This window comes from Syngnathoides biaculeatus, chromosome 10 (assembly GCF_019802595.1).
Source record: "Syngnathoides biaculeatus isolate LvHL_M chromosome 10, ASM1980259v1, whole genome shotgun sequence".
Taxonomy (NCBI): domain Eukaryota; kingdom Metazoa; phylum Chordata; class Actinopteri; order Syngnathiformes; family Syngnathidae; genus Syngnathoides; species Syngnathoides biaculeatus.
Genome location: NC_084649.1, coordinates 10,793,990 through 10,817,362, shown reverse-complemented (window position 1 = coordinate 10,817,362; position 23,373 = coordinate 10,793,990). Strand labels below are relative to the sequence as shown.

Genomic DNA, 23,373 nt, shown 5'->3' with positions numbered 1-23,373 from the left:
CTCCCAAGTGGACCCCTGTCGTTCTTTCAGCTCATTTGTTGACGAGCTGACACATATAGTGTGCCCGTAATGGCCACTCGCGGGCCCCGGGGGCTCAGTGCAACACACGATGAGATCACATTCTCCCCCTTCGGCCACTTCACTTGTGGGAGAGCAGACCAGGAATCCCTTTCCTCAAATTACTTATCCATATCCATGTAGGCGCTAAGTAGGAATCCCAATTTACGTGGCGTCTTCCACGATTTTCCACGTCTGGCCAACTATTCAGTAAAAATATTGTCCTAAAGCAGCCACCAAACATTATCTCCGTTGCCTTTTGCTGACGGTTTTTTGCACTAAATGAGACGATTAAAGGTTTTGTTTACTTTCTTCTACACCCAACACACTCTTTCCATGCGCTAAAGACTGTGCCATTCCGATGCCTCATATTACCCACAAAGTGGGAATGCGTAGTTCACAGATTGCTCTCAAGCTGTCTACACCACATATTGCAATTTTCCTGTTTACAACCTCAAAGATTTGTTTGTGATTTAGCATTTGATGTCAAATTTCTGCAGTTATTTAACTGCCTGGTTCCCAGTGTGGAATTACTTTATCTACTATTCGGAGGCTTCTGTCACTTTTTTAGATTGGTCCATAATTTGTATCAATAACAGATCCATGTTTGGACTGACCAGTAGTATCAGTTTATTGAAAAAAAAAAACAAAAAAACTATGAAATTAACCCAAAATATTTTCTGGGTAACTGCCAATCTACCTAAGATTTGTTTGATTTATGTAGTCACAGTGACTATTATTATCCCTCTGTCTTTTTTAAATAGAACACATCCTCAGTGATGTCCACTTTTGTATTTCTTCCCCTCAGCTGGTGAAGCTGTGCAGCGGTATGATCGAGGCCGGCAGGGCTTACGTCAGCGCCAACAAGCTCTTTGTGAACGGCATCAAGGACCTGTCCCAGCAGTGCAAGAAAGAGGAAATGATATCTGTGAGTGAGCCCACTTCACTTCTCTTGGCATGTTGTACCCACAAACTTCAAATGTAGGTCAGAGTCACCTTCTCCCAGAATCATCAGTCTTTTCTCGAGCAGGACATTCCAGGGGTTGCCCACATGAATAACACAAGTCGAGCTGTATAAACAGTATTGTCTAGACATGTCCAGCTGTTGTAAGCGTGACATGCGACCGCATAGAGATGGGAGACGTTTGTGCTTACATGGCTGCGGGGGGAGACGTCAGAAAATGGCGCCTCTGTTTTAGGAAAACATTTGGAGTGTCGCTGTGCTTTGGTGTTATCTCTGCTGTAACTGTTCAATCAGATATTTGGTTCATGTAAAACGTGTGCATGTGCTTGTGTGTGCAGGAGTGCCTTGAAAAGTGTGGAGAAAGCCTACAGGAGATCGTCAACTACCATATGGTGAGAAATGTGCTTCATTTACAAACTAATTCAGCCATGTAGTAAGCCTCCCCTTCACATGAATATAACATTGCACCCAAACTGGAATGATAATCATGAAGGAGCATTTTGTCTCGTGTCCCCAAAACAGCAGCGAATTGAAGGGAACACACTCATGTCCTTGTGGCATGTAAACATACCAAATACATTGACTTCCATCTGGGCTCACCATTGCATAAAACACTCCACACACACACACAGTTGTACATGTGACCTTACTCAGTCAGAATCGAAATGAATGGAATTACACGTGTGATTCAAACCACATGCTGCTCTCCATGTGTAACATGACTAAAATGTACTTTTTGCGCGCACATGCTTTCAAAGACACACACGATCATACTTTAGATTTATCAGTATGACGCAGGAGGGAATTATATGCCAGACGAAGCATTATTAAGAAATGTGTCTGGGAATCTGATGAAATCTTGCAGCAGATTTGATATTGCTTTTAAATAATTATAGTGCAGTTATGTAGTATATCAGTTGCATGAATCAAGTGCACTGTCACAAAAATGTCTTGTATGACAGATTGTCATCATTCTTTGCTGGTAATTTTAGTGGAATATGGAATTAACAAATGTTTGGATAGAACAACGGGTACTGAAATTCCAAAGCAACATCATTTGCATGAGGGTAGGAACCAAATATGATGATGATTTATTATTCTTAATTGTTGCAAACAATGACATTGCTTTGCACGTGGCTTCCCGTTTTCCCTTTTTTTTTTTTTTTTTTTTTTTTTTTTGCAAAATTGTGACTTAATCCACAGCAAGCTTTTATCGTCAGCTTTTACCCCTTCATTTACTAAATACACCTCCCCACCCGGTGTATTCATTGTTGCCTCTTTTATAGGGACATTGTTCTGTCCTTGGGTGCTTCGGTTTTTAGTGTATTATTCAAAGGCATTGCCCGCTAAACTCTAAACCCCAACTGCGGCAACTGGGAGCAACGATAATAATAATAAAAAAATGGACGTCCTAGTGTCATTGTCACACTGTATTGCTCTTCACTTTGACTCAATCTCTTTCACTCCCAATGGGGTAATCCTGTTCGACCCCTGTAAGCTTTTCAAATCAACTAGACTCTGTGCTGAACACAAGGGGATCCATCCGCTCACTTTGATATAACCGCTCTTTCTGTTTTGTGTAACATTGGATTTAATGGGGTTGATGGTGTCATAAATACTCTCTCGCCTCTGCGTCTTAGTGTGCTCTCTGTGTACTATCTTCAGGCCTGCCGCACCCTTTTCTGACCCCTGCAATCGCACTAGTTTCATTAATAGAAAGAGACTGAACTATGGCGAGCCATCGTAACATTTAACAGCTACGCTCGGTACATGTGTTGCTGTAATCTTTAATTCAGTTTTGCCTAAAAGAACACCCTTAAACATCCGCAAATCCAACCTTTCTATCCAAAATGTTTTTTCCAAACATTTGCAATGTCATTTTGCCTTAGTCAAATGTGGTGCTTTTGTTTGTGGGGTTTGGCGTCGCAGATATTCAGTTGCATTCATCTACTATGTAAATTACAGATATTGTAATTAAATGGAGATATCTATAACTCCATCTTCAGTTCCAGATATCTTTAATTTACCTCAATTTAGGATAAAATCATGTTGTAGATACGTGTAACTGGAATTATGACTATAGTCATTCAAATGACATTGTAGATATCTCAAACTGGATTTACAGATATGCGTGAGTGGATTTTGGATCTCAGCAACTGAATTGTAATCGGTAATGACAAACCTTCTACACTTGAATGGCATGGTCTTTTTGTCCAAGGCATTGCTGATATGTCATTCAGTTGGCTCCTGTATGATAGATACGTTATCTTTTATCTGTGGTTTCGACTAAACACGGGTGCATTGCATATATTTTGAAAAAGGTTCTAGCTCTTCAAAAAGTAATTATGACTAATCTGAAAGACATTAATATCCATAATGCGAATTCCATATGATCTAATTTTACTTTTAAACCTGCTTGCTGTAACCAGCCTTTTTTTCTTTCTGACTCACCACTTATAATTCTTTTTCTTCACGTTCTCAGCTTCCTACATTAAAAAATTATAACTAAGAAAAAAAGATTGGAGTTAAAAGGGTCCCTTTCAAGTCAGTGAAAAGAATACAAATGTTATTAATGTGTTGTTTTTAAGGGGCGATCCAATGATTTTTGAAAATCATTGATGTTGACAAAACTGCGGTCTCACATGAGTTGCTACAATATTTGAGGGATATTTTTCCCCAAAAACATAACATTATGGTTATTTTGAACATGGAAATAATGCCCCCCCCCCAAAAAAAAAAAAACAACAATACAAATAGACAATGTTCCATGGTCAAAAAACACTGGGAAGGTGTCTGAACTTACAAAATCTCCCTCATTTTCAATTGTACACTTATTCGGCTTCCATTATAATAATATTCATGATGATGGTGAAAACAAAAATAATAATAATGAGAAAATGATGGCACGGTGGAACAGCTGGAAAGCATTGGCCTCACAGTTCTGAGGTCCCGGGTTCAATCCCCGACGCACCTGTGTGGAGTTTGCATGTTCTCCCCATGCCTGTGTGGGTTTTCTCCGGTCACTCCGGTTTCCTCCCGCATCCCAAAAAGGTGTGATTGTGAGTGCGACTGTTTCCTGTTTCCATGTGCCCTGCGATTGGCTGGCAACTAGTTCAGGGTGGACCCCGCCTCCTGCCCGTTGAAAGCTGGGATCGGCTCCAGCACTCCCCCGCGACCCATGTGAGGATAAGCGGCTATGAAAATGGATGGATAGATGGATGGATAATAATGAGAAAATAATGTTGACTATAATCCACCCATTTGTTGTATCGCTTATCCTCACTAGGTTGGACTGGAACCTATCCCAGCTGACTATGGGTGAGAGGAGGGGTACACCCTGGACTGGTTGCCAGCCAATTGCAGGGCACACGGACATACAACTGTTTCCAAACGCATTCACACCTAAAAAGCAAAGAAGCGAGAGGAAGACCGAAGAAAAGGTTGATGGATGTTGTGAGAGAGGACATGAGGACAGTGGGTTAGAGAAGAAGATGCATGAGATAGGCTTAGATGTAAAAAGATGACACGCTGTGGCAACCCCTAAAGCGACAAGCCGAAAGGAAAAGAAGAAGAATCAACCCACCATGCATTTTTTTGAGATGTGGGAGGAAACTAGAGTACATGGATACAGTATGTGTTTGAAGTTTCCATGTTCTCCCTGTGCCTGGGTGGCTTTTCCCTGGGTACTCTGGTTTCCTCCCACAATCCAAAAACAAGCATCGTAGGTTTATTGAAAAATCTAAATTCGGCCGTTGGTGTTAACGTAAGTGTGAAGGATTGTTTTTGTTTCTATGTGCCCTGCGATTGTCCGGCGACCAGTTCAGGGTGTGCCCCACCTCTCGCCTGCAGTTAACTAGGGTAGCGTCCAGCATCCTTGAAACCCTAATGAGGATAAGTGGTGTGGGAAAATGGATGGATGGAATAGTCAGTAGCTCTCCCCTGTGCACACCCATGACAGTCACACCCCTGTTTCATCTACGTATCCTGCGAAATTATGAGTTTTATATTTATTTTTAAATTGTTTTGGGCTTTGTTTTAAGCACTCATCTGAGCTCTTCTAAAGTCTCATTCTATATAAAATGTTTGTATGGAGTCTATACTATAGAATCTGCTCAGCTTATGGCCCTGCTCTCTTTCTTAAAGCAATTTTAAAATATTTTTGGAAACATATTATTAACCCTACACATGATTTGTGATCTTTTGGAATTTAACTATAATGTTTCTTCAAAATGGAATAATTTGTACTTCAAGAAGAGTGACGTCATGCGATCCAGATGGCCGACTCTGTGGCTGATCCTTTTTGCCCTTTTTGTTGTAGTTTGGAAACTGACTGAACTCGGTGAAATGATTTTCCCCAAACTTTGCGACTTTGAATCGTGTATTTGAAAATCTGGTATTTGCTCGTCAGCAGCTGTTGCGTATGCTTGGACTGCTGCCTGACGTCTGCAGTAACAAGCGAGGAAGGACTTTGAGGGAACCAGAGTAGACATGATGATATGTGGGGTTCACGCCCAGCAGGGCACAATAATCCAAAGCAGGTTTGGGTGGAACTTTACGATGACTAGTATTCCTCCTGAATGAGTGATGGAGCTGCTTTATATTTCTCTGTGTGGCCTGGCAACCTCACCGCTGCGGAAAGTACCAAGTGTTCCCAGCACAGCACTAATTGTCCTATAACATGAATCTAGCTTGTTAAATTACCACACAATAGAATAATAACTTATTTGCTGACCTTCATAGGAAAAACAGGAAAAGACACATTTCAAGTTAGTGTGAGTAGTCCGAGACAACGTGCAAAATTGGTGTAAACAAAGGTTGTATTGTCAAGTACTTAGAACTGCCCCATCTCATAAAATTGAGCTTGTTGACTGATTTACTCATTGCAACAGTTATCCTGTTGTAATGCTGTTTTCCCACAATATGCAACATGTGTTTCAGCAGTTAGCGTGGTTACTGTTTGTATTTTTCACCATGACTTAGCAGTTTAATATTACGATATTTCCCCAGAGTATACATTGCTGTGCCAGTTGGATTTGCAGAGCTAATGAGATTCAACACAAGTGCAGCCTTTATAAAAACAACAATCCAGTGTTGCGATTAGCAATGTCATTCAAAGTATTAGTTTTATAATATGCTCTTTAATGAGGGGCGAAGAATTGCTCTACATCATACGAAGTGGTTTTGTTCCTTATGGTTCACTTAAAGAAAAAGAAATGCCTTAGTGTAATCCAATCACCCTTGTGTTGTTGGAGTTCCTTGCATACACACTCATAAAACAAGTTTAAAATTTCCCGTGTGTTAACGTCTCATCTTCCTCATGCTCCACCCTAAAATTTACATACCGTTACTTCCAAAAAGCTGCAAGTTTATACTGCCATCTTGCGGTCAAAAGGAGAAACCACAGCTTGTAGTATCTACTGATGTTGAGTACTGCAGATACTCATCATTACAGTTTACTGCACTGCTTGGCAGCCTGTATGAAGCATATTTGACAATGGAACAATATCATTTCACACCACAAAACAAAAATGTGACAAAATGTGCGACCAGTGAAATAATGACTTGTTCAGAGTGAACTTTGGGCCAGTTTAGTTTTGCAAAAATGTATTATTATTTTGTGTTTATGGCACCACATAGATGCACAATTTTAGAATTTTCATCGAGTGGAAAAGCATTTAATGTTAAGTCTGTCACTATAAGCCACTTTCATGCATAGATACATTATTTGCAGTACATACACTACAGTAAGTGAGAATTTTCAGGCCGGTTCGGTAAAATTGGAAAAATGTTCAGACTCACACTTGATGATCTTTCACTAGTGGTTGGAAATCACGGGTATATTGTATATGATATCCCCTTAGCTCATGTTGATGATTATTTCCATTTGTGCCTTCTCTTTCCACAGATTTTGTTTGACCAGGCTCAGAGGTCAATCAAGCAACAGCTTCATGCTTTCATTAAAGAGTAAGCATTCTATAGATTGTAAGATGTATTGCAAAATGGCTCTTTGGAGCTTTGCCCTCAAACTTTCATCATGTCACCATAAATAGATTGATTTGGTCAATTTTCCAAAGACTGAAATGTATTCATATTTCTCTATTAGCGACGTGCGCAAGTTCAAGGACACCAAGAAGCAGTTTGATCGCGTCCGAGAGGACATGGAGCTGGCTCAGGTGAAGAATGCCCAGGCCCCCAGGAACAAGGTCCATGAGGCAGAGGAGGCCACGCAGGCTCTCGTCCTCAGTCGAAAAGCCTTCAGGCACCTAGCCCTGGACTACGTGCTGCAGGTAGTACACGTCCACACGCTCATCCAAAAATGTTCCCACTTTGTAGCGCTAATGCTCCACTATTACGCAACCAATCCATTTGACTCACAAAATACAAAACAGGAGCCACTTTTTAATAGTTAAATATGTAAAACCCCTAAATTAAATCTGATGCATGCATCAAAGTTGACTGTGTTCTCTGCTTGTCAGATTAATGTGCTTCAAGCCAGGAAGAAGTTCGAAATCCTCGATGCGGTGAGGAACCCACGCTTACTTCAATTAACTTCGCATTTGCGTATTCTTTACTGCACGGTACTTGTAAATGTTTCCAATTTGACAATTGAATGCATCTCAATCTTTGCAGATGCTGTCGTTCATGCGTGCCCAATACACTCTTTTCCAACAAGGCTTCAACATTCTGGATGAGATTGACCCCTATATGAAAAAACTGGCTGCCCAGGTGAGGAAAAAAAACACAATAGCGGACCAGGCAAATGTCAAATAAACAAAATTCCTTTGAGTGAGTGCTGCTACCTCCAGACGTTGCCGCATCTGTTGGTTATTTCCAGTTTCCCCCGTAGTTTGACTTCCGTCTTTCTGTGGCCCTGTTTGATTTGCTCTGCTCTGCTTTGTGCAGCTGGATCAGCTTGTCATCGACTCGGCAGTGGAGAAGAGAGAATTGGAACACAAACATGCCCTCATCCAGCAAAGAGTGAGAAAACAAGACATTCTTAACTGCCTACTGTTTTACCTCTGTCCTGCTATGTCTTCTACATGCTGACGTTATTTAGAACCACTCCAACACGACTCATCAGGCCACCGGCGGGTGCCACAGTCACCCCTGGAATACCAATACTGTAAAACCATGATTTATAAACTTAATAGCTTCTTTAATGGGATTTTTTTTCACTTGCATAGATTTTTAAATTGAACATATTTTTCCATAATAAAAAGTAAATGAATAATTTATTCCAGCCTTGATAAAACTCCTTCTGAACTTTGCACACAGTATAAAGCTATAGAATGCTGTAAACATGACAAGGGGTGACCCATCAAAAATCTCAAAGTTGACGACAACAACAAAAGACAGAAGTGTCCTCCCTATTCAAAGGCAGCTTCCCTGCCAGCATCCAACCAAAAAGTGTCAAGTCACGAGTCCCTCTGGCCCGTTCATTCACAGCCACTTTGCTAGAATTTTGAAGAATTTAAAAAAAAAAAAAAAAAAGAAGAAATCCCCTTTACCCTCATTCCTTGGCTTACAGCTTCTTATTCTCTTGACAAGAAGTCCATGTAAATGCAAACGATAGTCTCGGAAATTCCATCACTTGCTAGCTGGTTTTTATTTATCCAAACGAGCAACATCTTGAGCCGGAACTTTAATCGTTCCTTTCGAAGATACCTCATTGTGACTCTCTTGGCTATCACGACAGCATCAGCAAAATCATCATTTTCTTTCTAACAATACTGTTGTGTCAAATTTGGAATTATTTCTTCCAAGCAAGTTCTGTAGTGCGGGCATCATCGATGTACTCCTCACAAATGTCTTTCGGTCCACAGCGAGTCTCTCACTCTGACCACACTACCATTGACGTTGCAAAATGCCAAATTAAAGGCAAGAAACAAAAAAAGGGCTCAGGATGATGCAGTAGGAAAAGTACTAATGTGCCCATGAGAGATCCATCTCCCCAGAATGGGTGGACCGCTTGTCACAAAAACGATGACTGAAACGTTTGGACACTGCAATAAGATTCGACCATCGAGCTCCATTATTGGTTTTGGGTGATTCTTCAATGCAATAGCTTGAACATTGAAGTGTTTCTAAATTGGGCTTCCACTGTACCGAACCTCATTGTACTCCCAGGAAAATACACTTGCTTCAGAGTATTTTTAAGTACTCTTCAATGTGATTACAGTGCAACAGAGGAGTATTTTAAGCCTTAAGATAATAATACATGTCACAGATTGTCATCTGTTGCGGGTGGATGTGCAACATACTGAAAGTCTCAAGATTGACTCGGAATCAGTATTGTGAATGGTGCAGCGCATACAACATGATACTCCACATCTGAAAAGGGCATGTACTGTATACTGTACGTTGTATAATCTTGCCAAATGCATTAACAATTGACAAAAGTAAAAACCTACAATAGACCACATAGAATACAGGTAGGGTTGTGGTCCTAGGGGTCATGATCATATGAGGGTCTTTTTCCACAGAAGCTCATATCTCTCATCGTCACCCTGCTTGCCATCCTCTTTTTCAACCAACCGGTCAACTTGAAATAGAAAATCAACTCACACTGAGGCAGTTTGATATATTTTATGGGTCACGCCGCTGAATAAAAGCTATTCTTTGCTTGGGGATGGCTCACAGAGATAATCCATCTGTTGGACCACTAGATGCCAACAACCTTTTTTTGTTTCGTTTTGTTTTTCTGCCTGACTTAGTGTGTCCCTTCGATCAAATTAGCTGCCAAGTGATTGCTTCTTGCCAGACTTGGTGAACAGCTGTGTACATAATCTTAAACAAAGGGTGCATTGTTTATTTCTCCTGGTATTTGGGATTTGTCTGATCTCGTCTTCATACTCATCAAACTTGTAAAGTAGCATTATCTCTCTCTTTTGTATTTGTACTTTTTTTCTTTCAAAATGTGTTATTCTAAGAAAAGAAAAAAAACCAAACAGAATTACTGAAAAACGTTCTCGGGTGGACCTTATAAATTTTCGTTAACAACGCGGTTGTGTGCTGTTTTTGCTCAAAAGAAGAACAACATGAGATGAAAAATGGCAAGCTGAGCGACATTAGTACTACATCTACAGGCAACATAATTCCACTCAACACAACACCATGAAAACCGAAGTTCAGAACATTCAGAGAGAGATTCTCCCCTGCCATTTTGTTCTTATTTGCATTCTGATAGTGTAGGAAGTTGCAAAAGTGCATTAAATGTTTGACTGAGGTGTTTGAAAAATCCAAATGTAATCTAATTAAATGTTTATCTCTCTCCCTGTGTCTACATATGGTCACATTCTTCTTCAGACTCTGATGCAGGTGAGTTCATTTTTGTCCTTCATATTCACACTTCCATCCATCCATCCATTTTCGTTGCTGCTTATCCTCACGAGGGTCGCGGGTAACGCTGGAGCTTATCCCAGGCAGGTAGGAGGCAGGGGACACGCTGAACTGGTTGCCAGCCAATCACAGGGCACACAGAGACAAACAGCTCCACTCACAATCACACCTAGGAGCAATTTAGAGTGTCTAATTAATGTTGCATGTTTTTGGAGTGTGGGGGGAAACCGGAGTCCCCGGAGGAAACCCACTCAGGCGGGTCCGATATTGAACCCGGGACCTCAGAACTGTGAGGCCAACGCTTTACCAACTGTTCCACCGTGCCGCCCACACTAACATACACAGTATATAAAACATATGAGAGTCAAAGCATGAGGGAATCTCTTCCAACATGTCAGACAGGTGGATAGGACATTTCATTTTATTTCATAGTCGGAAGGAATATAGTTATAGTCAATGTGATGAACGTTTACTTTTGTATCAAAATTTGCCAATGAAATGGTCTTTAAAGTTATCATTATTTAGCCACATGGTTTCACTGAAGGTGTGTGTGTCTGTGCGCTTGATATGTCTGCCTGCTTTAGTGGTTGTGTGTGTGTCTATTCTCTCTCTCTCTCTCTCTCTCTCTCTCTCTCTCTCTCTCTCTCTCTCTCTCTCTCTCTCATGCACACAGATATAAACACACCATCTGCAACAACCCCATTGATTCAGGTTTATGGCCATCACATGGTGGCTCTCTCCATAAACTTGCGCTGAATAGACAAGTCCCTCAATCTGTTCTGCATTGCCAAACAAATACCATCTCTGTTACAAACTGACACGCGCACACACCCCCACAAATGCACACGCACTTGTCTTTGTGTTGAAAATTATTGACACACTGCGTTTCTTAAAACTCTAACAGTAGCAACAGAGTGACTAACAAGTGCCATGTTATGATATTAAGACAGTCTTTGCCGACATTTATGGAGCCAGGGTGCACAATTCACATGAGCAAACTCTTTTGGCACACCACAAAATAAAATGTCATAAAAAGTATGAATAATGAAATAATAATCAGGCCCAGTACACAGCTAAAGACGGTCTATTTGTTTTTGTGCCGATTTTGCCCCTTCCCAATCTTCTTCTTTTCCTTTCGGCTTGTCCCGTTAGGGGTCACCACAGCGTGTCATCTCAGATGCCACAGTTTTATGCCAGATGCCCTTCCTGACACAATCCCTCTGCTTTTTAGCCGGGGAGAGAAGCTTACAGCACCTGGTACTCCCAGGCGGTCTCCCATCCAAGTACTAACCAGGGCCAAACCCGCTTAGTTTCCGAGATCTGACGAGATCGGGCGTTGTCAGGGTAGCATGGCCGTAAGCCTTTGCCCCTTCCCAGTCAAATGCCAGACAGTCTTTTAAGATTTCCCCATAAGATTGTCCTCAGATCAGGTGTGTCAAGAGTGGATTTGTGCCGACTTTAGGATCAGATACAAGTGGGGTCTGATAATCTTAAATATTGAACACTTTCAATATTTTCAACAAACACTTGGTGTGTGTGGAATTCCGATTTCTCCCTAATGCCAGAGCCTTTCCCAGCTAACAGTAGGCGGGGTACACCCTGAACTGGTTGCCAACCAATCGCAGGGCACATGGAGACAAACAGCCCCACTCACAATCTCACCTAGGGGCAATTTAGAGTGTCCAATTAATGTTGCATGTTTTTGGGATGTGGGAGGAAACCGGAGTGCCCGGAGTAAGCCCACGTAGGCACGGGAAGAACATGCAAACCCCACACAGCTGGGGCCGGGATCAAACCTGGGTCCTCAGAACTGTGAAGCCAACACTTTACCAGCTGTTCCACCGTACCGCCTATTTAGACTATCATCCACAAAATGATTCTTGTTGCCACCACTTTTTTGTTGCTTATTTTGAAGTGTTTAAATCACTTGATTGTTGGTTCTGACCTCACGGGTTTAGTTGTTATTCTGTATTGTTATTTCTTTGTCATTTTTTTATGCAGTTGATCCATCGGATTGTCTGCTGAAAGACCCGCTTCGCGCTGAGCTGTCAGAGTGCACGATAATGCAAAACCTAATCCTGCTAAACCTCACAGATTGGGATTATGCCATTGACGGGAATGGGATTGTTATTTTGCGTACTACTGCCGTTGGCCTGACTCTCTGATGCGGGGCTATAGTTTTAGGCGTAGTGAATACAATGCCTAGAGCCGCACCATTAAGTAGACAGCGTACTCTCGCTCACTGTCTGAATGACATTTTATAAGACGCACAGATAAAAACCTCTCCACGGAAAAAACATTTCTAAAACCGTTATCTCCAATCAGGGTGATGCACACTAACAATCTCTGAGAGATCATCAGGTGTGCATTTTTCAAACTAGCTAGCAAGGTTTGAATGTATTCTCACCCAAAACAAGGATCCATGTATGTTATCACATTGATACCGGCCCTCTGAGGTATACCGTAACTGCATTGTGTCCCTTGACAAAAAAAGAAATGAAAGAATCTGCAAAACAGCTGGAAGAAAAAGAGCAGAAAATGTTTGCCATGAGCCATTTGATACAATTTTCCAGTAAAGGGGATGTTCTTTTTTTTAACCTGCAGGAAGCCACGAGACACCCGACTTTGTGATAAATAAATAGAATCTATTATTATTTGATGGCCAATTAAATCAGTGCATCAGATGAGAGGATTACGAATGTGCGTCAGGCTCAAGTTGAAGTGGATGACATGTAAGAAGTGATTTGAAGTCAACATCAATGCGAAGATTAGAAATCGTCTTAAAAAGGGGTGCTGTCAAAATTAAGGCAGGGGCCTTCGCGTTCATCCTTTGTCTTTTGTTGTTAAAATGGTGATTGTTCCTCCCGTTGGTTCTCGACTCCTCCCTGCGGTCTTTCACTGCGTTCTTTTGTGTACATGCGACTTGAGCTCCTGAAGGATCGTTACCTCTCTTCGCCGCGCCTCCATTTTTCCAGCATTTACAATTTTTTGTGCGTGTGAGACATGTAAATAGGTTGTGAAAAAAAATGTTTGGATTAGATTTACAGAAAGTAACTTGGGGTGGGGGAATACACTCAGGTCAAAACATTAGGTACACCTAAAAACAAAAATGCAAGAATTTACCTGTAGCTAAGTAAATTTAACACACAACAATAATAGATTGTTAGCGCAATATAATTACCTAAGCAATGTTTTTGTTTTGCTAAAATGAAAAAAAAAAACAAATTTCAACAAACAAGAAGAGCGCATTACCTCAATTTAACTTTTGGTGATTACTATAACTTGGATGGATACACACACATAAAGAAGGAATATGTTGAGCAAGAACATTCATATTTTTTATTATTATGATAGCCGGTTAAAAATTACTTGTGCAATTTTATTGGGCTAATGAAATACAGTATTGTTGGATGATGATAACAATAATGATTAAATAAAGCAAATATTTTTATTTATTTTTTTTCTAATTGTGCACATTTCCCTTAAAGGGGAAATCCAGTGGTTTGCATTAACAATGTATCCAATAGGTCACGTAATATGCACTCAAACTTGACGATCTGATGTTAAATCCTCTCTCATTTGATAGTGTTTTCAGAAGGTTTTTATCGACAATTACACGTAGGTCATGTGACTCGCTAAAATGGCAGCGCCTCTGAAATTTCGTAATTGTCGTTAAAAATCTTCTCAAAACACTATTAAATAAGAGACGATTTAACATCACATTGTCAAGATAGAGTACATATTACATGACCTATTGACACATTGTTAATGCAAACTACTGGATTTCCCCTTTAAGTGAAAGCAAGTGTTGTACTGTAACTGCATTTTACATAATGCAGAAGAAAATGTCAAACTGCAACAACTTAAATTGGTCGCATCTTTTGTGGTAGAATTATTAGACACCCATCATTTATTTTAGGAAGGGATGGTAATTGAATACATTTTTTGTAATTTTTTTTTCTTTTTGGTTGAAAAGACAAAGACTAACTGACTCCACAACTAAGACTTTAATAATAATGATGATAATCTTCACTAAAAGTGATTAAGTGAACAAAAGATGCATTTCCCCACTTCCTCTGTTTATTAAACATTTGTTTGTCACGTGCCTCAATATGAGCCTCGTGGCGTGGTACTCGTGTGCCACTTGTATGGTGCATCCTTCAGGTCGTGGTTGATTTAAGGTGGGAAGCGGGGGGCTCCATGCCGAAGCTGGGGGAGCTGTAATGTCATCTTGAGTAGGCAGGAACAGATCGCACATCCCCAGACAGATGGAAAGCCGACTCCTCCGTAAAAGTGAGGATGTATCCCCGGGCCTGACAAAGGGAGGGGCGCCGGAGCAATGAAAATGCTTGATCCCTTGATCCGGCAGCCGTGTTGGGGTCACGGGGGGCACGTGTACCTCGCAGCTGTATGGAAATGAGCACCCGCGCCACTTACACACCGTGAGGCAAGTGTGCAGATCAGCGCGTGGAAGTGGAGGAACGCCACGAGTGCGCGGCTGTTAGCCTCAATGGATGAGCAACGCGCTAGATAACTACCTGAAAGATACAGTGGAGAGGCTACTAGCTCATGTATTTCTTTATTTGATTGTATTTATTTGAATTTAACTTCTTTTTAAAAGGCTTTTTTGATGTCCATGTGGTAAAGATGAAGATACTTGGACATCATAACTATCCACTGGTGAGGAATGTTATTACCTTTATCTGTAGTTGTAGTTGTAGAAGTTTACCATAAGCTTTTGGTTGACACTTGCTTCCCTGGCGTTTGTGAACCTCAAATACCTGTGATGACTTCTTTTGATCTGTCTCTATCATAGCTGCCGAACAAAATGTATGATATTGTAGTATTCAAATCTAGTAAAAGAGTTTCTTAGTAACGAGTCTATGGCGATGAGTTCAGGCTGTTCCCCGTCTCTGACCCAAAGTCACTTGGGATAATTTGAAGCTCACCCATGACCATAAATGAGGAAATGGCAGATGTAAAGTGATCTGTTATGGTTTGATGTGTTTGTATTTTCTAAGTTCTCTTAAAACCATTTGAACCTGAGTTGAATCAACAGAGAAGCATTAAAGAACTTCAAATTTCATAGTCATTCATCAATTGCAAACAGATGGAGGCCTCGTGTTTGAAGTAGCGCAAAGGGAACCTTACTGAAAGTATTTGACTTCATGTGGTGCAACTTTCGACTATTGTACAAGTCTAAAAACGAGATTCGTCACTATCTCTTGAAGACCATTACATGAAGGCCATGTAATGTGGGGTCAAACATGCCGAAGGAAATTGCTGCAGGTGTGAGGGAAGTGAGTCTCTTCACATGAGGACTAAATGCTTTGAATATTTATTTCTTTATTTTGAAATTGATTTATTTTCACTTTCACCACATTGTACTGAAGATCCTGGATAGATGTGTGTACCGCATTAGTTGCTTCCAACACTGTTCATGTGATCATCATTACATCTGGCCCCTCAACAAAAGTGACACCTGACCTTTGGGCTGCCTTTTGTTTTTTTTTTAATCAGTCACAGTCTCTCTTTCTTTGTAATCCACCTGGTTGACCAAGCATCCACCTGGTGTATTTATTTCCTTTCTGTGGAATTGCAGCTTTATGTTGACAGAACTTGAGAGGCTAACGACTCATACAAAGGCACAGAGCTCATGTGGCAATGTGAAACTGTAACCTGAAAAGCAGATGGCCTCGCGTTCACCTCTGCACAATGGAAACTCCACCTGAACTGAGTTAATATCTCCTCATTTGTGTCAGCCAGCTCTAACAATGAAGCCACTGTATAAAATATGTTGCAACATCCTCTCAGTAAATGATTAGCATGTTATTATTGACTTACTTGTACTCTTATCTATTCTCTCAATCATCACTGAATCATCAATGAACTGTGCTAAGTGCTTTCAAGTAAGTCCAAACAAGAGCAATAATTAAAAGAAAATGTCTCCACAGGACTTTTCCTACGATGACCCCAAGTTGGAGTTCAATGTGGATGCCCCCAATGGTGTTGTCATGGAGGGCTACCTCTTCAAGAGGGCCAGCAATGCTTTTAAGACCTGGAACAGGTAAAGTGAAAATAAATAAATAAATTAATAAATAAACAAACAAATAAAATTCAATTGTGATTGGTATTCATAAAGGGCAAAGAGCACAAACTTGAGAAACATGAACCAACGCGGTATTTTTATTTCCAATTTGGTAAATATGGCTTTTAGAATAATTATTGAGATCATTATTGAGATACTTTCTCCGAATCCCCCCACTATTAGTGATAAAGTTTGTCTAACTTCATGTCCTCTCTTCCTCCAAGGCGATGGTTTTCCATTCAGAACAGCCAGCTGGTCTACCAAAAGAAACTTAAGGTACAATTGGGTTTTGTGACTGTGTCGCATCCATGAATGCAAGTTTTGTGATGATGGAATTGTATTAACGCGATGAATTTAATTCTAATTTGTCACGGAAATAGGGTTAATGAGGCTTGTCTCCTTTAATGACAGGACTCTTTGACCGTGGTGGTGGAGGACCTGAGGCTGTGCTCCGTCAAACCGTGCGAAGACAACGAGAGGAGGTTTTGTTTTGAGGTGGTGTCACCCACCAAGTAAGTGTAACAATCTGCACTGTGACCCAACAAAGAAAAGTTTAATCTGAAGTGAGTCAGAACTCATAGTATACTGTAGTTTGCCTTTATAAATTCCTCTTCATCTATTTTTTTTCCCCCCCAAGACATTTTTGCATCATTTAGCTTCTGAACTAATCAAATTGGATCACCTACAGTTGGTGACTCATCTCATGTTGCATGACAAACTTAATGTCAGATCAAAGTTTCTAACGTGCATTACAAAGGACTCTGTGATTCAGCTAACCACTCAGTCGTTACTTTGAAAGATGGAAACTTTGTCGGTGTGACAAAGAAGCAAGACTAGGGCGTGTGAAAATTTGTTTTCCATCACTGTGTAGGAGCTGCATGCTTCAGGCTGAGTCAGAGAAGCTGAGGCAAGCATGGATCCAAGCGGTCCAAGCAAGCATTGCCTCTGCTTATAAAGACATCGCCGACAACTACTACATCGAGGTATGACTAAAGGCACAACGGTGTAATTAACTGAGTTATGCTCGTTATATTGATGTGTCACGTTTGAACTGTAATTGTATGATTGCGTTCCCCGTTTCTGCAGCGCCTGGATCGCACCGCCTCGCCCTCCACCAGTAGTATTGACTCGGCGAGCGAGCCCAGAGACAGAGGGGAGAAGGTGGATAAAGGATTTCGGGCAGGGGGCGAAGGCCTCCTTCAGAGGGTGCAGAATCTGCCGGGCAACGAATTGTGTTGTGACTGCGGTCAGAGCGCTCCCTGCTGGGCCTCCATCAACCTCGGGGTGCTGCTGTGCATCGAGTGCTCGGGGATCCACAGGTTCCCTTCTTTACTCTTCACTTCATATGCGTAAAACCTTCCCAATTTTGAGCGATACTAGAAAGGTATAACAATAATCAGAACTAGATTCAATAAAAATAGTAAGTTATTACGTAAAATATGTTGTACCTAATTTGATACAATTAGTTATTTATAGGCGGCATGGTGGTTCAGCTGGTAAAGCGTTGGCCTCACATTTCTGAGGACCCGGGTTTGATCCCAGCCCCACCTGTGTGGAGTTTGCATGTTCTCCCCATGCCTGCGTGGGTTTTCTCCGGGCACTCTGGTTTCCTCCGACATCCCAAAAACATGCAACATTAATTGGACACTCTAAATTTCCCCTAGGTGTGATTGTGAGTGTGGCTGTTTGTCTTCATGTGCCCTGCGATTGGCTGGCAACCAGTTCAGGGTGTACTCTGCCTCCTCCCTGTTGACCCCTGTGATAGCCTCCAGCACTCCCCGCGGCCCTCATGAGGATAAGCGGCAAAGAAAATGGATGGATGGATAGATATTTATAGATAAAGTCCCAGATTCCAAAAACATGTTAGGTTAATTGGAGACCCCAAATACGTGTAATTGTACAACCGTTGTTGTGTGGAATGATTGTTTGCCCGTATGTGCCCTGGGTAAATTAATATTAGTAATACATGAGTTCTAGTAATAAAATAATAAAGACATGTTGATGGGTTTGTTGTGGAAGAAATTCCACAGACCCTACAAAATATTAGGATCGAAAGTCTTTCAGAAGAATGGACGCTATTATGGCGCCAAAGGTTTGAATCAACTCTTTTTCCTCTATTTTGACAACCTGAATACATAATTGCTAGATGTTCTGCGTGTATTATGACCGCTTTCTATGTGACCAAAAAAAAAAAAAAAAAAAAAAAGTGTCTCATTAAGAGTCAAATACTTCTCTTTCAGGAGTCTGGGAGTCCATTGCTCTAAAGTGCGTTCACTGACTCTTGACTCATGGGAGCCAGAACTACTCAAGGTTTGCCTTTCTTCTGTTTGTGATGTTTATCCCACATCAGGTTGCAGAATCCTTCAATTTTCAAAAGCCGCAAACATCTCATGGGAATTTACGGGAATAAACAGGAACAAACTAGAAATTAGAAAATTGAAGATTGGCTCTGGGAAAAAAAAACATTTCAATGACTAAAAAGAGATTTCATGCGCGTATAGTGATACTTTGACTTACAAATTTTTCAAGTTACGATCTGTCGTTCGATTACTTTTTTTTACTTCCCACTTCCTTTTTTCAGAATTCCCCATCTGAACTTCCTATGTAATTTTACCATCCACGTTCTGTAAATTTTTAATGAGCATTTCCATCCGTTTTTAAACTCATCCCATTGGATTTTTCCACCTTTGAGTGACATTCTTTAACATCCATCTCTTGTGTTCAGCTGATGTGTGAATTAGGGAACACTGTGATTAATCAAATCTATGAGGGAGCCTGTGAGGAGCTCAGAGTGAAAAAACCTGGACCGTCCAGTACAAGGTTGGTTTTTGAGACTTGCAAGTGCTACGTTCTCACTTTTCTGTCAAAACAAAGTTCACCAAATGTCCACGCTTGTGGCTTTGTTCCTCCAGACAGGAGAAAGAAGCCTGGATTAAGTCCAAATATGTAGAGAAACGCTTCCTAAAGAAGATGAGTGGGAGCTACACGTTGGTGGAAGGTGAAAGGAAGTCACGACCGTGGACTGTCAAGAAGTGCCAGCGACACAACAGTTCAGCCCGGGCGCCGAACAAAGCGCGTAGGAAATACCATCGCTATGAGCCTGGCAGTGCCTCACCTGCTAATCTCTCAGCAGGTCAGTGGGACAACGAGTGTTGTGGTGGTTGTGTGATGATGACTGACATTTGAACCTACCTTACTCTTTTATTCTTGTGAACTTTTGGCAGCTGCTGCAGCCAAGTTTCGCCGGGATTCGCTCTTCTGTCCAGATGAGTTGGACTCCCTCTTCTCCTATTTGACACGGGTTCTGGTCCCCGCAGTAAGTCCACTGCACATCACTTGACTTTGTAGGTGGAAATAAAAGAAGGGACGGGAAAACGTTTGGACTCAAGGGCCACATTTTTTTTTTTTAACCAAAGATGCACCAATTCTTACATAAATTGAAATGTTTTTTGTTTGTAAAATGTAAAATACAGTTTGTTAAATTCTTTTATAATGAAAATGTATAATTAAATTTATAATTCAAATCTTAATATAATTAAATGTAAATTTAATAATTTAATTATTGAACCATATTTAGTTTTAAAAAGTTAGATATACATTACTGTATTTTTTTTATTTAAAATGAATGAATCAACCAATTATTTAATGAAATGAATGAATTCAAGAAATTAATTTTAATAACATGGGAAAATGACTAAATTGATCCAACAAATGTGAATCAGTGGTGTCAAACAAATTTTCATTGTGGGTCACACCTTAGGTATGGATTCCCTCAGAGGGCCCATGAATGTGGAAATCCATCCATCTATCCATCCATCCATCCATCTATATTCTTAGCCGCTTATCCTCATATATAGTAATGTCATCATATTGTTCCTTATGGACAATTGCACATGCATTATAATAATGATTAATTTTGCCTCCATGTGTCCTGTGATTGGTTGGCAACCAGTTCAAGGTGTACCCCGCCTGCTGCTCGATGACAGTTGGAATTAGTTCCAGCACTCCCGCGAACCTCGTGAGGATAAGTGGCTCAAAAAAATCGATGGAGGAAATATTTTTAACAATTTTAATTTAAAATTCATGGAAAATTGTGAAAAGCAGTTGGTGTTTAAGTATACTACATCTACTTTACAATTGATGTGAATGGACATGGTGGGGGGGGTATGCTTATAAAAATTGTGGGGAAAATGAAATTTTGATTAGGATTTTCTGCCAAAATCCAAAGCACAAATCCTAAATGTAGGGGAAAAAAAACCTCTTAGTTGGCCACAAAGAAAAATTTTGGTGGGCCGGAAGTTTGTCACCTATTATGCAAATGCTTGGTGGGCCAGATTTAAAATCGTGTAGGCTGCATGTGGCCCACGGGCCATACTTTTCCAACCTCTAAATAAAATTAGTGGAGACGAAATCCAAGGGATGGTGCTATGTGCACGAGAGACACCCGATGTAATAATTAACATGTCCGTGGCTTGGCGTGGTTTGGCCCCGCAGGTCTGAGCAGCGACAGCGGCTTGGGAGGAAGCACTGACGGCAGCACTGACATCCTGGTGTTTGGGTCCGTAGTGGACAGTGTCACAGAAGAAGGTACGTTGAGGGTGTGTGTTCTTTTCACACACAAGCACGAGTGATACTGAAAGGGAAATGCCCACGTCAAGAGGAATAGATTATTTTTTTATGGTACTCTCACTCCAGTTGAATTCTTTTGGGGAACCTTTGGAACCCGATTGGGGGCATCTATTAAGATGAAAGTAAAATTTACTCAAGTACCAAAACATGCTGCTCATTTAGGATTAGTTGCTCTAATTTTATTGATGCAACGCAATAATGCTGCAATGATATCATGATATTGTAAAAAGACTTTCACTTAGCTAATCTGATGGCTCTGATGCTATCCCTCACATTCCCCACCCACCCAAGGACAGCATTTCCCAACCTTTTTAAGAGCCAAGGCACCCATTTAAGATAAAAAGATTAAAAAAAAGAATAAAAAGTATTATTACTGGAAAAAATGCTTCACTAGATTTCGTCAGAAATTGAAAAAAAGACGGGTTATCCAAGGAAGTAAAAAAAAAAATCCAATCTGTTTATTCAAAAAAGATCTTTTGAGAAGTGTGTGTGAGAGAGAGAGAGCACACTGGCATATTTTGGCTGCTGATTTTCCCTCCAGAAGGTTTTCTTTTTAGTTTAAATGGCTTATCTTAACCAAGATCCCTTGACATGCCATAGCTAAACATTGGTTTTGCGCCAACCACACAGGCTGGGAACAACTTCCTCCATTCTAGCCAACTAGCTAGAAAGCTGGCTGACATCTGCATTGCTTCTTCAAAGTTATCAAAGAAGTTTTAATCTTCTATAACTCTTATTGTCCACCAGAGGAGGAATCAGAGGAGTCCTCCAGTGGTGAGGTTGAAATTGAACAGGAAGTCCCTTCAGACCCTGAGGATCCCAGGGAGCTCCATCCTGGGGCGCTGCTCCACCGCTCCTCCCGTCTGCACAACTTGCCCCTCATGGCGGAGGCGCTGGCTCACGGCGCGGACGTTCATGCTCCAAGTGAAGAAGAGGATGGGAAAACGCCACTCATACAGGCTGTTATGGGGGTGAGAGGAGCTTTGCTTGGTTATGGGAGCAATCTAAGCTACAGTACATGCTTTAATACTGTAGTTAAACCAGGGATGTCAAACGTGCGGTTTGCAGGTCAGAACCGGCCTGTCAGGGAGTTTAATTTGGCCCGTAGGCAGTATTCTGGCCATCACTTGAGTTTTGGTCCATTTTTCATAGAGACTCTTATTTTGAAACTCAAGCTTTTATTTTGACACAAGTACAATACAATTGGATGTGCTGTTAGTCGCTTGATGTGTGACATGTACTCAGCCAGAGAGCAAAAACCCCACAGGACCAAGCCTCCAATCAATATGCAGTGAGAGAGTGAGAATGTGTGAAGCAATGCCAATATGTGTTTCAATTCATGTTTGTTCAGCAATTTCATGGCCAGTTAAAAAAAGGACTTTGTGAAATTAAATGGGACATGGGTTTATTAAAACCCAGATAAACTTGGTTAGGTTAAGTCAGAGGAACAAATCATGCAAGTGATATGTTATTGCAATTTTTCCAAGTTGCAAGTGTAAATGAAAACATTGATTCATAATGCTGAAAATTTTGTTTGAACATTTGAGCTTGCTCATTTGATTTGAAACAAGATACTAATAAAAAAAAATGTGAATATTTTATTTAATGTAGCTGTGACTATCTGCAAAAAAATATATATTTTTTTTAAATTCTGGTTATTCATATCTTATAGGTCCACTCATATACCTGTCCAGCCCACTTTGGGTTGGTGTGGCCCATGAACTAAAATGAGTTTGACACCCTGGATTTAAACACTTCTGATTCTGTGATCTATCAGGGCTCCCTGATCGCTTGTGAGTTCCTGCTACAGAACGGAGCTGATGTCAACCAGAGGGACATGAGAGGGAGAGGCCCGCTGCACCACGCTACCTACCTTGGAAACACTGGGTATGAAGTTATATGCAAGTGAATTATTTCTTTCCTTGCTACTGCGGATATACTCGTACTTCTTGTGCTTGAAGTACATCATATGGGACTGAATGTATGTTGTTGTTTTTTTTCTACAGGCAGGTGTGTCTGTTCCTAAAGAGAGGAGCGTCACAGACAGAAGTGGACGAGCAAGGCTATGATCCACTCAGCATCGCTGTTCAGGCCGCCAATGCAGACATCGTCACCCTGTTAGTAGGCCCACACTTTTTGTCCAGGGGTGGACAAAATGTAGCTTAGGGTCCATGTACGATTTCCTCTGTTTTTTAATCATCTTTAATCACTTATCATTTAGACGATCAACTCCTGCAGCAATCATTGTATTAATTGTCTTTGTATTTGTTGCATTTACGTCCACTTTTGTCCAGGG

At 40.9% G+C, this 23,373-nt stretch overlaps 1 protein-coding gene and 1 pseudogene across 1 annotated transcript in view; one reads left to right on the top strand and one right to left on the bottom strand.

Moving 5' to 3' along the window:
* LOC133508037 (arf-GAP with coiled-coil, ANK repeat and PH domain-containing protein 3-like) overlaps positions 1–23,373 on the top strand; it is a 64,907-nt gene that overhangs the window by 32,604 nt on the left and 8,930 nt on the right. The window contains 21 exon segments of the mRNA XM_061833737.1: positions 866–985; positions 1,360–1,413; positions 6,927–6,985; positions 7,125–7,308; positions 7,498–7,542; positions 7,652–7,747; positions 7,925–7,999; positions 16,315–16,427; positions 16,673–16,724; positions 16,860–16,960; positions 17,320–17,431; positions 17,535–17,767; positions 18,689–18,758; positions 19,174–19,268; positions 19,361–19,581; positions 19,673–19,738; positions 19,741–19,764; positions 20,943–21,035; positions 21,825–22,048; positions 22,855–22,964; positions 23,084–23,194. Of these exon segments, the coding sequence (XP_061689721.1) occupies positions 866–985; positions 1,360–1,413; positions 6,927–6,985; positions 7,125–7,308; positions 7,498–7,542; positions 7,652–7,747; positions 7,925–7,999; positions 16,315–16,427; positions 16,673–16,724; positions 16,860–16,960; positions 17,320–17,431; positions 17,535–17,767; positions 18,689–18,758; positions 19,174–19,268; positions 19,361–19,581; positions 19,673–19,738; positions 19,741–19,764; positions 20,943–21,035; positions 21,825–22,048; positions 22,855–22,964; positions 23,084–23,194 (2,258 nt within the window).
* On the bottom strand, positions 11,603–11,721 carry LOC133508187 (5S ribosomal RNA; annotated as a pseudogene).